A 16,107-nucleotide genomic window follows, 5' to 3' on the forward strand; every position below is an offset into this window, starting at 1 on the left:
AGATGCCCAGGTGTTATCGAAACTGGGAAGTTCACACAGGAGGCGGGACAACTGAAGCTGCTCACTGTCGTTCTCACTCTGTCCGCGACTTGGCTACGACTCATCCGCACTGGGGATGTCAGTCCCATCATCATCACTATCACTTTCTCGAAGCACGTCGGCGTCCAACGGAATCTCGCACTTCACAAATGACAGGATCAACCGCATCTTTTGCGCTTACTCAGTGATCGTGTTGGACGTCACGGCTAGGGACCGATTGCACACTTTTGCGGCGTACGTTGCAAGTCTGACTTCCAACTCCGGAACCATATTTTGGCCTATGGAAGCCTCTTTGTTTGCCGTCACAGTTTAAGATCCCACGCCACTGCTGACACCACTGGAGCATCACCCGCTCCGACAGGTCGAACTTCCGTCGAACAGCACAGTTGTTGGTTGCTTCTTGGTGAAGAATGGCCAAAAACGAGCACCGAAAACCTAAGCTGCCCGGATCACGCGTGTCAATACAAAAAAAACATAGTTAGCGCTCCAGCATGATCTCGTCCCTCGATCAAACTACCGTATTTACCCGAAAATAGGTCGACCACGAAAATAGGTCGACCCCTATTTATTGAGCCCCCCGAGAATAAAAAAAAATAATTCAAATATAGGTCGACCTTTCTTCTTTTTTTTTTTTTTTTTAAGGAACAGGGGAAAGTTAGGGCAAAAGAAACAAACCTTTATTTACAGCACTCTCAGCTAAATCACAGGGCGATGTCAAAAACGTATTCATCGTCAGAACTTCCGGACATATCGTCGTCCCAAGCTTCGTCAGCTTGGTATAGAGCACTATATAGCTCCTTCGGAGCAGAGTAGCGCAATCTATAGTCAGTTACAGGTTAAGAAGGTAGCGGCAAATGCCCCTCAAAGGGAATCAGATATCCCTCCGCCACCTTTGCATCCAATAGCGTCCCACCGTTTCCGTGACGTCGCGGACAACGCGCGAGGAGGGTCTTGCCTTTCTGTACATATTTGCTTTATCTTTCAACTTTGACTTAGCATTGTGGAAGCCACGAGAGGGAGATTAGAGTCCTCCCCCACCGACGGAAACAAATACGACTTTCGGGGATTAGCTTCCCCCCCGATGGATACAAAGGCTGCTTTCAGGGGCTCGGTTCCCTCTCCGATGAATACAAAGGTCACTTTTTTAAAAAGTGGGATCGGAGACAAGTAGGAATCCATTGAAGCGGAACAAGGAGCGTTTCCAGTGAACTCTTCTTTCGACTGCGGGGAGATTAGAAACGGACGCATCACACTTATGGGAGGAGCTTCTCCTACCTTCTTGACTTGTAACCGACTATAGAACGCCGTCTCTCTGCGACTAGCGGCGAACGCTTGGGGGTTCCAACTGCGGTCAGAAATGCATGGGGAACGTGAGAAAATCGTTGTTTCTTCAGTTTTGTGGGGATGTGCGGAATTGAAATCATTTTTGACATAATAATGAAACATTTTAGAATAATATGCGATAAGTTTTGTGCCATACAAGGACGTAACTTTTTTTAGAAATTGCCTGAGCGGCATCATGCAGCAGACGACACGGCGACGTCACACCATTCACGTGACCCGCTCCGGCCAACCCGAAAAGCCCATCTCCGCTGCGAGCAAAAATCGTCTGCTTCAAACGCCATTGCCTCGGAAATTGCCTTCTCAAAATTTGCACACGCATCCGATATTATTAAAACTTTGATAAAGTGTTTAGCGCTTTACTAACTTCACGACAGGCTAGTTTTGAAAAATGTGAACTCGCCGTTAGTTTTTTAATCAGCCGTGTTATGTCGATCTCCATGTATTCTCCCATAGGGTGGGCCGCCTCCTGGAACCCTGAGTACCACGTGACTCGCGCCGAGCCGCTCTGTCGGCCATGTTGTCGGCAAAACACGGGGTTCAAAGGATTGCGCTACTCTGCTCCGTAGGAGCTATATAGTGCTCTAGCTTGGTAGACATCCTCGCAAATTGGCAACAATACCTCACTGACACCGTTGTAAAATAACAAGAAGAAACGAAAGAAGGTGGAGACGGGTGAGCGACCAAAGACCAAATACAAAGACACGAGTAACGCTGCGAGCCCCGTGAGCAACACGCGACCCGCCGGAAAAAAAAAAAACTAAAGTACCTCCGTTTTTTTTTTTTTTTTGTTGTGCGCGTTTGCGAGGGAGAGGAATGGAGCGCATAGGAGGGCAAAGTGCATGGCGCATCGCGTTCCTCTCCCTCTCCTTCCCCCTTGCCCAGCGGGGGGAACGCTACAGGCATGATGGCGAAACCCGACGCCGAGGGAACGTGCGCGAGAGCCGTAGCCGGTGGCCACGGGCTGTCGGCTGCTGCTGTTCGGTTGTTTTTGTGCATCAAAAGCTTTTTGAAACAAGAAGCCGCGCGGCTCTACCGCGACGTTGGCTAGGTGATTGATAGCTCCATACCCTCTGTAGGGTTTCAAATTTTGGTCGCGAATTAGGTCGAAATTGTTTGGTCACGATTATAGGTCGACCCTTAATTTTTGACAACATTTCCGAAAAAAAAAGGTCGACCTATATTCGAATAAATACGGTATGCGCTACCGTGAATCGCGCGAAAAACTGCGAAGAGAAGTTGCGGGGTGAGTGAGCCGTGAGGCTGTTCCAGCGGCCTCCCAAGTGGCTCTTACAAGAAGTGCCGCCACCCCCCGGGAGTCGGGCGCGCCGTGAGCTGTTCACCGCCGCATATTCGGGTTAATTTGCGAATCGCTATCAGTAATACTCGTTCGCGTGAGTAAAAACATAATTAATTTGTAAAATGAGCACACAGAATAGTGCCATGCTAGAGGTACGGCCGGCTGAAAACTCGTAACAAGCCGAGTTGTTCATGATATTACGATTGTTTCGTTTTTGCCAGTGGTGGAATGCTTTGGTTCAATTATAGGTCGACCCCCCCCCCCCCCCTTCAGATTTCAAAAACTGAAAAAAGGGTCGACCTACATTTGTGTAAATACGGCACTATGGTGCATCGAATGCATCTCCGACAGGTGTAATTACTGCATCCAAAAAAAGAAGCCGCTCAATTTCTGTTTGACAAAGTAAAAAAAAAAAAAAGTCACGCCGTCGCCGGCCACTATCCTGGCGACGTCAAGGCAGCGGTGGGGGACGTAGCAGACGCCTGTTCCGTTGCAGGTCGCTCTTCAGCCTGACAGTCTACAAAAGCTTTGGCAGCCAGAAGTTGGGATGCCGCGACGACGGCAACACTTGCATTCTCTCTCGCCCTTTCTTTGTACAACTTCTTGGCCCGACCGCTGGGATTGTGACACCTGACAGTGCGACGCTCCGACTATGGAACAATTTTGGGAACACTTTTGATGCACAAGCGGAATGGAACGCCAAACACACAAGCCGGAGATGCATTGGCAGCGCAGTGCTAGCTTCCCAAGGTCTAGTGACTTCAGACCCGCTCACCCGCTGCGAGCCTCTTGGCCCTGGCCATGTACGCCGACAGCCCATCCGCCACGAGCACCACCAAGGAGTGCTGCTGCTGCAGGCGGTTGATGACCTCGTGCCGGTACAGGGCCTGCCCGACGGGGGCGGGAGCGGCCCGGTGGGGACCCCCCGCAGGGGCCGGCCCCAAGGGGGCCTCCGAGTAGAGGCCCGCCACCTCCTGGATGTGGCGCAGGGCCGGCAGGGCCCACTCGGGGCCCTCCCGGAGCTCCTGTACGCAGCGGTCCAGCCAGTGCGACTTCTGGGCGTCCCGCTCCTGCGAGCAGCTGTAGTCCAGGATCTTCACGTGGAAGCTCAGCGCGAGCTCCATCATGTCTGTCGGGACCTCCCGGCTGTGGGCCAGGCTCCACAACAGCTGGAGCACCTGTGTGGATAGATGGATGAACACGTAAGGCTCGACTCTTTGAATTGCTGACGCGCGACTATGTCGCGTGGCGTTGCGTGTTCAAGCACCTCTACTTCCTGGGTTCTCACACTGGCTTCGTATTGATCTAAGGGTTCCCCCCAGCACCCCTCCGGGTTCCCCGAGGTCCCAGATTGCCTTGCCCGTCCTTGTTTCTTAGTACTGAACCGAAATTTGGATTTTGCAAAGTAAGGCTGCAGAAGTGTTGAACGGGACGCTACAAACCCCAAAACATCACTCGTACATCGATATCTCAAACGGATGGCCGTACTTGTGAAAAAGAAGGGCGCGATCAAGCGAGTTCTTTGACGTAACTGTCCTCCGGGGAATTTGAGAATGAGGAGAAGCGGCCTCGCTTCTCTCCTTTTCACTTCGGTTCACCAGCTTGGCGGGACGTAGCGAGGAGGAGAGAGAATTGGAATCGTGACGTGCCTTGTCTCGTCGGCCTCGTCGGCAGGGTTCAATCGCACACTTTTTTTTTAAAAAAATGCGGCGATCCGTTAGATATACCGTATCGCCGTATGAGTGATATTTTTTGGTTTTGCAGCTTCCCGCCTATCCGCCCGGCCTTGTTTAGTGAACTCGAAATTTCGGTTCAGCATCCCTTTAAGCGCTATTTTGGAAGATCCGAGTCATCCACTGTTGCATAACCACCTGCCAAACACACACATGTGAATCTTTGTTTACGAGGTCAGGAGACCCCTGGGCTGCTTCAGGCATCACTACCAGGATCGGGAAGGGTTCCTCGGCTAGCAGTTAAACGAGGCTGACTGCTAGTGACTGATAGCAACTGCTAATTGACTAGCAACAAAAAGATGAGCCATACTGTGCTAATCTACAAAACAGTCACAGCGATAGCTGCTACACGTCATGACGAAGTCGTTGGGCATTGGCGTCGCATTCACGCGCAGTCTAGTGCGTGAACAAAAAAGTTCAGAACACAATGGACATCTGATCATTTTGTTCTGAACGCTTTTGTTTCTTCTTCGTTCCGGAGCGTGTGAAAGCGTGTCTCCCGGCCCAATGTATTGGCATTTTGTTATGGGCTATATCTCTGCATTTTTCCAGAGCGAGCAGGGTCGGTATCAGGTACTACAAAGAATGACATCACCCTAAAATTAGAAGGACATTGCGGCAACCTAGTCAGAGCTGTGGCATAGCTCAGTGGCAACGCGCTCACTTCACACGGAGTGGACCCAGGATCGAACCCCGCAGGTGGCGGGCCATCTTTTTGAGGATTTGGCAACATTGACGACAGACACCCTACGCCCTAATACGACACTACGACAGATGTCATTTCCAGAGGCGGGAAGAGCCCATGACAGCAGTCACCGTAAGTGTTTGAGGACCCCCGCTCCATTGGAAAGTAAACCATGGCTTTAAGAAATCTCATACACATCCTAGGAGCCGAAGTAAAAAGAGAGGAGATTGCTGTAATGCTGCAAGCATAAATGAAACCATTACAGCAAAAGTAAACGCTACAACCCACCTTGTGCGCCATCACGCCGTCCTTGTCGTCCTCTGCGAGTCGCCGGATGAGTTCTAGCAGCTTCTCACGCTGCTTCTTGGTGGCGGAGGCCCAGCTCGACTGCGCACAACCCACACCGCGTCGCGAGTTAAAAACGGTACAGACTCAGGCACGTCGACGCAATTACAGCGTCCGGAACGTGTCTTCAACTGATGTGTTTAGCGTCCTATGCCGCCGACACATTGAAAGTGGTCCCAAAGTGGCAACAAGCGACGTTGCAGGAGACGGTGTGTCATCTTGTTGAACGTCCAACCCTTGCAGATAGGTAGTATGAGTTCCCACAGAAAAACTAAAGCAGATGCACATGTCGCCGTCGTAGCAACGTCCTAACTCTTAAAGCTTTCACATACTGTCAAGCCGCAAAGTGGCCTGCAGCGGGACGGGCGTCTGCTGCATTTTCCACCACAGTCGTCGCGCTTCTGCAGAGATTGCGGCAGGCAAAGGCATTACACTTCTACGACGTTGTCGGGGTGGAAGTCGGCGGAGCACTTTTTAGGACGCGGTCAGCACACCAGTCAGAGACGCCTTCTAGCACCATAAACGTCACGTCCGAAGACGCGGCCAACGGTTGAACGTCCCACCGTTCCTCACCTGGAAGCAGTCGAAGAGGTGGTCCAACTGCTCGGGTGCAAAGTCCCAGGCGAGCTTGGCCAGCAGGTCGTGGACATTCTTCACGATGGCCTCGTGTTTTCCGCTCTGGGCGGCCCACAGGTCGTCCAAGTCTTCCAGAGTCAGCGCTTTCTCCTTGATCACGAAGCGCACCATCTTCTCCAGCTTCTCCACGTACTGTGGACAGACATGCACATATACAGACAACTCACTTGCCCAAACGAATACAGATGCGTTTATGTTCGTCCCCAAGCACCCATCCACCACACAACCACGTATGAAAAGAGTTGTTCGGCTGCTACGCGAGTGCCTGGCAGCCAGTACAAACAGCACTTCGAGATACTTGAACGTCCATGTAAAGGAATGCTTAACTTGGCCACTTCGAACTGCTGCATTGCATTTGTACCGAAACGGCCATCATTCGCATATTCTGGTTGCATTATCACCACCCCGATCGGGGAACTCGAAGTGTCATAAGAAGTGATCCACAAGCATAAAGGAAAACAGCTGCTGTGTCAAGGCTTTCGTGCACGACACAACCAGCTCTAAAACAAACTGACATCTGCATTTCTTTTCACTCTAGATTTTTCAATGTTCCACTCATTTCAGAGGCTAAACAAGGAGTGGAGAGCATGTCGGGACACCTAGAGGTACGAAGAGATAGACACCCAAGCGACACCCACCTGCGGCTGGTGTAAGCTGTCCCGCAGCACAATCTGCAACACTCGATTCTCCTTGATCCACTCCTGCAGAAAGGCACACACACACCCACTCTTTTACGACCCAGGTAGCGAAACCAGAGTGCTCAGGAAGTTACTCCCAGTTGACGCGCAACTCGGCCCTAAGAACGCAGATACCATATTTTCTTGCAGATTACCAGCCCCATATTATTAATCATACTATTTAAATAAATCATATTATTTAAAAAATTTGCATACCCATGTTTGCAATTCAGAATGCTGTGCAATGTCATTTAAACTCGAGTGTAATTCCAAAAAACAGTAAAAACGTCAATGGCCGAGTGAAACCAGGGACGTCGGCAAATTAACACTGTAAAAGGCGATGGTTCTCAAATTAGGGTCGGCGAAGGCATTCTAGGGGTCTGCGAAGCCCTGCCATATCAGTCAAGCCCAATGATAAATGTTGTCTTTTTACTTTTAGATTGCGAAGAAACTTTACATTTTTCGGGACAGTTTTCTCGTGTGTATGTTAACAGGAGAAGTCTACTTCACACCAGCCCACATATAGTTATTTCCATTAAATAAATCATCATAATTAACCTATACCTTTCCCTTCCCTCCACCAGAAACGGGTACTCTATCATCTCTGCCGATCCACAAGGGGTCTGCAAAACATCAATGGTTGAGAACCACTGGTATAAGGCATAGTGTTTGCGTGTTCCAATATGCACACTTTGTAGACAAGAGAAGAGAAGCTGTTTAGGGCATTGTAGAGGATAAAAGTGCTAAAAGTAACAAACAAATAGAAGAATGACCAACACCACAAAGCACTTTGTGGCGTTCATTGTTTTTTTTACTTGTCTGTCATTTGGAACGCTTTTATTCCCTATTAAAAAATTACCAACTAGCCCAAGTGCGTACTCTTTCGCTGTCCAGTTTTGCAAAGTTACGAGACTGCTGAGGATTGCTCTCTGCCTCATCACTGCATCTGCGATTGGCCCAGCAGGTAAGCCAATCACCATAAATGAAACGAGAATCCACTGAGGGCAACTCACGGCCATGCGTTCTGCAGTGAGCCACTCCTCTTCCTCGATGCCCGCGTGCCTGTGGGCGTAGTAGGAAACATTGGCGATCACCTTGTTCACTTCGTTCAGCGCATTCATCTTGCCGTTGAACGACGAGATCTGAAGCAACCTGGGAAAAAGACGACGCGTGAGTGACACGTCGCTCTGGTTAAGCGGTTTTCGGTTTTGCCCCAAAAAGACTGCGAACTATAGAAGAAAAAAAAAAAAAGGGTTCAGACGATACTCTGGATTTTACTTCAGGTAAGCCTCACCCTCGGAGATCGGGAGGCCTAAAATTGCAGTGTACTTTTCATTTCATTTCATTTTCTTTTCATTTATTTGTACCTCACAAGCACCCCAAGGGGGCATACATGAGGGGGGAAATTCAACAGTACACAAAGAAATTAGAACAGTGAAAATATGAACAAACATAATGCAAAAGTACAATATAATGAAAACAAGTGGAAAACATACATATCAATTTACGCAGTATTGAGCACACACAATTTTAAATTCGTCAACAATGACTAAAGACACAATGTTAGCTGGAAGTCTGTTCCAGACGGAAATTGCCAACTGTAAGAGTGATGTCTGGAAAAGTTTAGTATGTGATGTTTGAAATAGTATCTTATGCTGATGATCAAATCGAGGAAAAATACGGTGTGGCAGCTTTAAAAGTTCAAGCTTGAGGAGTGGGTTATTATAATAGATGTTATGGCTGAAGGTTGACCTAGAAAGTTTTCTTCTGGTAGAGAGGAGTGGCAGGTCTGTTTTTTCTTTCAGCTGAGATACGCTTGGGTGTCGAGAATAATCTTTGTAAATAAATCTGCTTGCCCTGTTTTGAATTGACTATTTTTTTAATTGGGTAGTCCTGAGAAGGATTCCAAATGATAGAAGCATACTCTAATTGAGACCGAACATATGATTTGTAAGCGAGTAATGAAACGTCCGGAGGTGCCAGATATAAATTTCGTCCTAATGACCTACTAGCCTTGCTAGCCACATAATTTATGTGATCTTGCCAGTGTAGATTCTAGCTCAAAATAACTCCTAGATATTTGTAGTTATTTACTTTCTCGATTGATAGATGACCTATTGAGTAGTTGAAACTTACAGTGGATATTTTTGTGGAGAAGCTCATGAATTTAGATTTTGACGTATTGATGTTCAACAAGGTGGAAAGTTGGGCGAGCGCTGTGTCTGAGTGTTTCCTTTTACTGGTCCTTCGTCTTTTTTGCGCCATTTTAACCCATTCAATATTGATGTTCATTTGCCAGCGATCACACCACAAAGAGAGGGCATCTAAGTCATGCTGTAGTGAGAGACGGTCGGTCTGGTTTTTGACAATGCTATAAATAATGCAGTCGTGAGCAAAGAGTCTGACTGTGGAGGAAATGCTGGTGGCAATATTATTAATATAGATAAGCAATAACAAGGGGCCCAAAACTGATCCCTGAGGAACTCCAGACTTCACATTAAAACTAGAAGAAACATTACAATGAAAAGAAACTGCCTGTGTTCTGTTGGTGAAGAATTCCCAAATCCAGTTAATTAGAGAACTATCAATATTAAGACACTCAAGTTTTTTAAGTAGGCGTTTACGTGGCACGCAATCAAACGCCTTAGAAAAATTAATAAAAATAATGTCAGTCTGAACTTTTGAATGTATGTTTGTGTGTAGATCGGTTAATAATTCACAAAAGTTGGGTTTCGCAAGACAGGTTCTTTCTAAAGCAATGCTGGTTTATGAAAATGAAATCATTGTCTACAAGAAAGTTCATTATATGAGTGCACAAAACATGCTCAAGAATCTTGCATGGAACACTGGTGAGAGATATCGGTCGATAATTACAAAACAAAGATTTACTACCAGATTTCCTAGCAAACAAGTCCTAAATAAACCAACCAAATAAACACATCCAAGAGAGACAGAACATGGATAAATGGGGCTTGTACAAACAGCTACCCCAGACACTGAATGGGTTGCTTGTAAAGGAGCCTCAGATAAATAGATCACAAATAAAGTGGATCTTGCATCAATTGGGCATGTCAATTATTATTCTTTTTTGTTATGTGGAAATGATTTATATGGTGTCTCACATAAAAAAATCCCACGTGCAACATTCCCACACAAACAGATCCCAAACAAATGAGTTTTCATATCACAGCACAAGGTGGGTAAGCAACGTTTGCCCGATCCGCCACCTTTTTTTTTTTTTTTTTTTTACTTCCAGTTTTTTTGTTACATTGTTAAAAGACAGTGTTTTTGCTGAACATGCCCTCAGGCAAATGTAGAATCACAGAAGTCTAAGACCTGTGCCATGCTCGCACTTGCATATCATCGCTGTCGTCTTCCCTCTATGGAGCGAAATGTATCAACGAACCAGAACCAAGGCAAACGCCGCTCGACCACAACAAAGCACATTTCACTCCTCTCGCTTCCCCCCCCCCCCCCCCCCCCCCCCCCCCCCCCCCCCCCCCAGTCCTGGCCTGCCATCTCTAACGAAACAGACGGCGACAGTCAAGGTTGCCCGACCCGGCCGACCGCCCGGTGCCGAAAGAGGGGGCCTGGGTCTCACCTGAGTATCATGCGCAGGCGGAACATCTCGAGGGCCTTGACGGTGTCCTCCTGGTGGGGCACGCGTGCGGCCAGGCAGCGCAGGGCCTTCACAATGGCGGACAGGGCGTCGTTCTTGGTCTCGTTCTTGGCCTCCCGCTTGAGCTCGTCGTCCGTCAGGCGCTCCAGCAGCGAGGGCACCAGGGACACCAGCGGGAGGAGGAAGCGCTCCACCGTGCTCACCGTGAGCAGGCTGTGGCAGAGGCCCAGGGGTCGGATCAGGGCCGCCATCAGGGGAACCGAGAGGGCCCGGCCGCTCCGGAACCGCTCCAGCAGCAGCGAGAAGCCGCCCAGAGAGCCGAAGCGGTTGATCAGGTCCACTAGCCAGCCCTGCGTGGGAGAGGAAAGGAAGAAAGACTAGTTGCGGACACGGAACATAGGCGGAGCAAGTTGTCGCCTGATTTGAAGGGTTCGGCCACAGGTGCTCGTGCGGGAAGGGAAAGAAGAGTAAAATACAGCACATTAATGGCGCTAGTCTTTGTCCAATTCAAAGGATTTGGCTACAGATAACTGCACAAGAAGGAAGAAAGAAGACCAGTTGCAAACATGGCACATAAGTGGCGCTAGTTGCTGTCCGATTCAAAGGGTTTGGCCACGAACTACTCCAACGAGAGGACCAGAGTGTATCCCCTTTCACGTAAATGAATGTTTCCAAAGAGAGGGGAGTTTGGCCACTATGTATCCATCCAAGAGGCAATGACAAGCAAGGACACAAATGGCGCTATGTTCACTCAACTGGCCTCACCATTCCTTTTAGATTGCAACAAAATGGTGAGTTGGGCCAGTTGGTTCATAATGGAAAAAGACAAGCGCCGAAAGACCAGGACAAGGTAAGAAGACGACGACACAGGGTGCACTCGCAACTGAAGATTTATTTATGGAAAAACATAGTCTTATACACACTTTTAAAAAACACCCACGTCACTTTCCACGTGCCCACTCTTTATCCAAGAATAGACACTCTTTTTCTGACAGAGTCACTAAAGGCCCGCTTATGCACTTATCTGCACCCTTCCTTATTGCATACGCCTCATGAATTTCCCTTGTCGTCTTTTTGCTGTATCGCCCCAGGATTGCCACGTCATTGAAAACTGGTGTGCACTCACATCGGTTGCAATGCACAGCCAGGTGCCCCGAAGGTGACTGGTTTAAGGAAGGAGCATGCTCTCTTGCGCGATCATTTACGCAACGCCCAGTTTGGCCTACGTAAGACTTACCGCAAGAAAGCGGAATGTCATACACAACACCAGTGTGACATTCTACAAACTTGTTCTGGTGTTTTTTCTTACACTCGTCACTCTTCCCTTCGGGATCATTGATTTTCCTGCATAACGCAGAAAGCTTTTTAGGGGCTGAAAAAACGACAGGAACGTCGTAACGTTCCGCCACCTTTTTTAAGTTATGAGACACTGCGTGAATGTAAGGCATTACAGCGGTTCTTACTTTTTGCCGTTCAAGAACGTTTCTTTCCGCACCCCTAAATTTCTTTTTGAAGCCCTCTGCAGCTTCAACTATAGATCTCAGCGGAAAACTCGCACTTGCGAGCCGATCGACCTGTAGAAGAAAACTCCTTCCCATTTCCTCAAGACAGGATTTGTTCAGAGCGGCTCCGAGGCACGAAGAAGCAGTACCTCTTTTTACTAACTTGGAGTGGGAAGAATTAAAAGGGAGTACAGCTTTCCTGGAGCGAGGTTTGTAAGCCCAGCACACATGGTCATCTAAGAATTTTAGTTTTAAATCCAAAAATTGTAACGAGCCCTCCGTGGTCCTCTCATGAGTGAATTTTAACCCATGAGAGCAGGACGTGAACGTGCCAAACAAATCCTGTCCTGAGGAAATGGGAAGGAGTTTCCTTCTACAGATAGATTGGCTCGCAAGTGCGGGTTTTCCGCTGAGATCCATTGTTGAAGCTGCAGAGGGCCTCAAAAAGAAATTTAGGGGTGCGGAAAGAAACGTTCTTGAACGCCAAAAAGTAAGAACCGCTGTAATGCCTTACATTCACGCAGTGTCTCATAACTTAAAAAAGGTGGCGGAACGTTACGACGTTCCTGTTTTGCTGTCGTTTTTTTAGCCCCTAAAAAGCTTTCTGCGTTATGCAGGAAAATCAATGATCCCGAAGGGAAGAGTGACGAGTGTAAGAAAAAACACCAGAACAAGTTTGTAGAATGTCACACTGGTGTTGTGTATGACATTCCGCTTTCTTGCGGTAAGTCTTACGCAGGCCAAACTGGGCGTTGCGTAAATGATCGCGCAAGAGAGCATGCTGCTTCCTTAAAACAGTCACCTTCGGGGCACCTGGCTGTGCATTGCAACCGATGTGAGTGCACACCAGTTTTCAATGCCGTGGCAATCCTGGGGCGATACAGCAAAAAGACTACAAGGGAAATTCATGAGGCGTATGCAATAAGGAAGGGTGCAGATAAGTGCATAAGCGAGCCTTCAGTGACTCTGTCAGAAAAAGAGTGTCTATTCTTGGATAAAGAGTGGGCACGTGGAAAGTGACGTGGGTGTTTTTTAAAAGTGTATATAAGACTATGTTTTTCCATAAATAAATCTTCAGTTGCGAGTGCGCCTTGTGTCGTCGTCTTCTTACCTTGCCCTGGTCTTTCGGCGCTTGTCTTTTTCCTTTTAGATCATTTTGTGATGGAGAGCACACTCTCAATGCTGCTTTTGTTTAGATGTACAGCTGTCATAAGGTACTACGAAATATACTGCTGATCTGAAAACCCAGGAACGGTGGCAGTTTCCCAAAACAACTAAAAAATCTTTAATTCTTCACCATCACCATTTCCCCCTCACCATTTCTAATGTCACCTTGTGACATTAGAAAAAAATGGTACCAAAGAAAAGGAAACAGGCTCCACACTCGCCATCCATGAGCGCAGGCCCTGATATTGTTTGCATGCTTGCCATCCTGATTGTTGGTACTTGACCAGTTTGGTCTATTTTCAACGGTATGTGCAGACTAGATATGTGAAATGCTGCTTGTTTTAAGAATCAGATTATATATAAGTGTTTTTGATGGCAAGTATTGCATAAGGGTCGGGAAAGTGCTTATAAATGCAAATAAAAAATATATATACAGAAAAAATTTAATGAAGCAAATCTCAGGTGCTTGAATAAAAATGTTTGTGGTTACGTTTTACTTTTTTTTCTTTGACAGTAGTTTTTAGTTCCGAGGCCTTTGAGGCCTTAGTTGCATTCTAAAACTAGAGCAATCAAGTGAAAGCTTTTCGTAATTATGAGCATTTGTAAATATACACCTAAGAAAAACAAAATAAAGAACATGCCCAAGCATCACAAAAATCATTAAAAAAAGAAAAAAAAAAATGATTTTGCACACAATAACCAAGACAGAACCCAGATATATGAGCAAAGGGCAGAACAGCCACACTTAGAAACCAAAATAGAGACATGCCCAACCTAGCCATCTTCCATACAAAAAAAAAACAAAAAAACAACTCCAGATTCTGCAAAATACCTACCACAAACAAAAGGTAAGTACAAGAGGGGTGGTAACACACCTTGGGCGTCCTGGTGTCTGTGGGGCGTGCAAACACCTCTTCGTCCGGGATCTGGGAACCAGGGGGCACAGAGTCCGAGGGACGACTGCCGTTGTACGAGTGGAACCTGAAGCACAAGTTTGCCGGGATCAGCCCAAGCTTCTGTCTCCAGACACTCTGCACGTAATGTCTCACGGAGCCTCCGCAGCAAGACCCCAGAGCCTCGGCGACGACACTTCGGCAACAAGTTAAAGGAGCTGTGCAACAATTTCAGGGCTTTGCTTAAATAATTGTGGAAGTTGATGCCTGACACTTCTGCAGTCAACTACAGCAAACAGATTTTGCCTGGATACCCTAGTTTTAATTTTAAAAAATGAAAAAGATCCAAGTTTTTGCCGTCTCTCAACTCGTGCATCGTCTTCCGGGTCACGTGCACAGTGACGTCACTTGAGTAGGCGCGGAGTTCCGGAAAAGTTCTCTCTTTGGAGCCATCAGCGAGCAGCGAGAACTCACCCGCTCGCGACCGCATGACCACCCGTCCTTGCCCACCCGGCGCTGTCCCCCTCCCCCTCCGGCTTCTGGCGGCTGTTCGCGGTTTTGTGGACCTAGGATAGATGGCGCCACTAAAACTCCGTATAATAAAAGTTTTGTCGATGATACCAGGGTTTTGACGCATTTATATATATATGTTGGAACGACAAGATTTATAAAAAAAGTTACCTTTTATCGAGCAGGTATTCGCACAACTTGCTATCTTTTTTACAACTACCCAAGTGACGTCACGCCGCCTGTTTCTCATGGCCGCCGCTCGTGGCTGCAGGTCGGGAAATATTCCAAGTTTTGCCTCGCTATTACGCGGCGGAATCGCAACATTTCGATGAAAGGAGGTGTGTTTTCTGCCATTTGTGATACAGTGAACAATATCAAAAGCAGAAAATGCCAATTCTTTCAATGTTAAAATCGTTGCACAGCTCCTTTAAAGAAGAGATGGCACCCATAACTACCACAAAATCCCGTAAGGGTGCCCCCTCCCCCGAGAGATCACCCATCCCGTTTTTCTGGCTTAATATCTCGAACATAAAAATGATGAATCCTCCCCCCCCCCCCTCCGATTTCCGTCGGACATTGCATGGTATCCGACGGAAATCGCATTAACCGCGCGATCTGCAGCACCGGTACGTGTGACAAGCAAGTTCACAGTGGGTTCCCGCGTTTGTGTTCGCGATCAGCGTGTGCAATACCGGTTCTCATGACATGCGAGTTCGTAGCGAATTCCCACGTTTCTTGGTTCACAATCTGCGTGCGTGACATCGGTTCCCGTGGCACGCAAGTTTAGCCGGTTTCCGTGTGTTTGTCGCACTATAAAACACCAATCTGCTGCATCTGCAGTCTGCGGTATCCTTTACCGTGACACAGCAGTTCGCACCGAATTCCTGTGTGTTTACTGTATTGTGAAACACGAATTTGCCGTGTCCATGATTTGCGGCATCAGCTCCCGTGTCACTTGATTTGTAGCTGGTGCCCCATGTTTATCATTCATTTTTTATAAAGTTTTGCTGTCTCATTCCCAAAGGTGGCCCACCTCATGTTTTTCCACATTTATCTCTTCATTTTGGGAGGGCCACCCTTATGGGAATTTACGGTAGTGGAATTTTCTCAATTCCCTTAGACTAACGAACAAACGGCAGTTTTCGTATAGGACACAGCTTGCTGAAAGGCTGCACAAAGTATGTATTTTCATTTCTGCATCAAAGGGAACAAATAAGTTTTGGTATTTTGTTGAAACATTAAATGACTCCTTCCGGGAATAATTCACTTTTAACAATGTTCATGGTGCCAACAACAAAAGCCAAATGCCTGTATCTGGCCATTAAACCGCTGCCAACGAGTGGAAGGCATCACCAAAAATCCATTTTTTGCGACCGGCACCGAAACATTTTTTCTTTGCTGACCCAGAAAAGGCGACAACATTTTGACCTGGTAGTGCCAAGGAGAGGTCTGCTCCCGCTAAAAGGCGAAATTCGGCGGCGGCTCACTTGTTGTGTGGGTTGAGCACCATCGCCAACAGGTCTAGCAGGGGGAACCAATCCTGTTGCAGCTTGGTCACGCACAACTCCACCAGACGCTCGCAGTTCCTCATGATGCAGCGCTGCAGACAGACAAAAGCACCCCTTGTTAGACACTGTGTCCCCAATCGTTCCAAATGGTT

At 47.5% G+C, this 16,107-nt stretch overlaps 1 protein-coding gene across 1 annotated transcript in view; it reads right to left on the bottom strand.

The window, feature by feature from the left end:
- The window catches only part of LOC8035372 (probable ubiquitin carboxyl-terminal hydrolase FAF-X), an 87,404-nt gene that overhangs the window by 63,855 nt on the left and 7,442 nt on the right, over positions 1 to 16,107 (bottom strand). The window contains exons 5-12 of the mRNA XM_029966017.3: positions 15,935 to 16,047; positions 13,920 to 14,025; positions 10,358 to 10,725; positions 7,770 to 7,908; positions 6,718 to 6,780; positions 6,017 to 6,211; positions 5,387 to 5,485; positions 3,456 to 3,858 (exon numbers count right to left, since the gene is read on the bottom strand). Coding sequence (XP_029821877.2) covers positions 3,456 to 3,858; positions 5,387 to 5,485; positions 6,017 to 6,211; positions 6,718 to 6,780; positions 7,770 to 7,908; positions 10,358 to 10,725; positions 13,920 to 14,025; positions 15,935 to 16,047 — 1,486 coding nt within the window. The remainder of the gene's footprint in view (positions 1 to 3,455; positions 3,859 to 5,386; positions 5,486 to 6,016; positions 6,212 to 6,717; positions 6,781 to 7,769; positions 7,909 to 10,357; positions 10,726 to 13,919; positions 14,026 to 15,934; positions 16,048 to 16,107) is intronic.

Source organism: Ixodes scapularis, unplaced genomic scaffold (assembly GCF_016920785.2).
Source record: "Ixodes scapularis isolate PalLabHiFi unplaced genomic scaffold, ASM1692078v2 PGA_scaffold5__190_contigs__length_132052651, whole genome shotgun sequence".
In the NCBI taxonomy this organism is placed as follows: Eukaryota; Metazoa; Arthropoda; class Arachnida; order Ixodida; family Ixodidae; genus Ixodes; species Ixodes scapularis.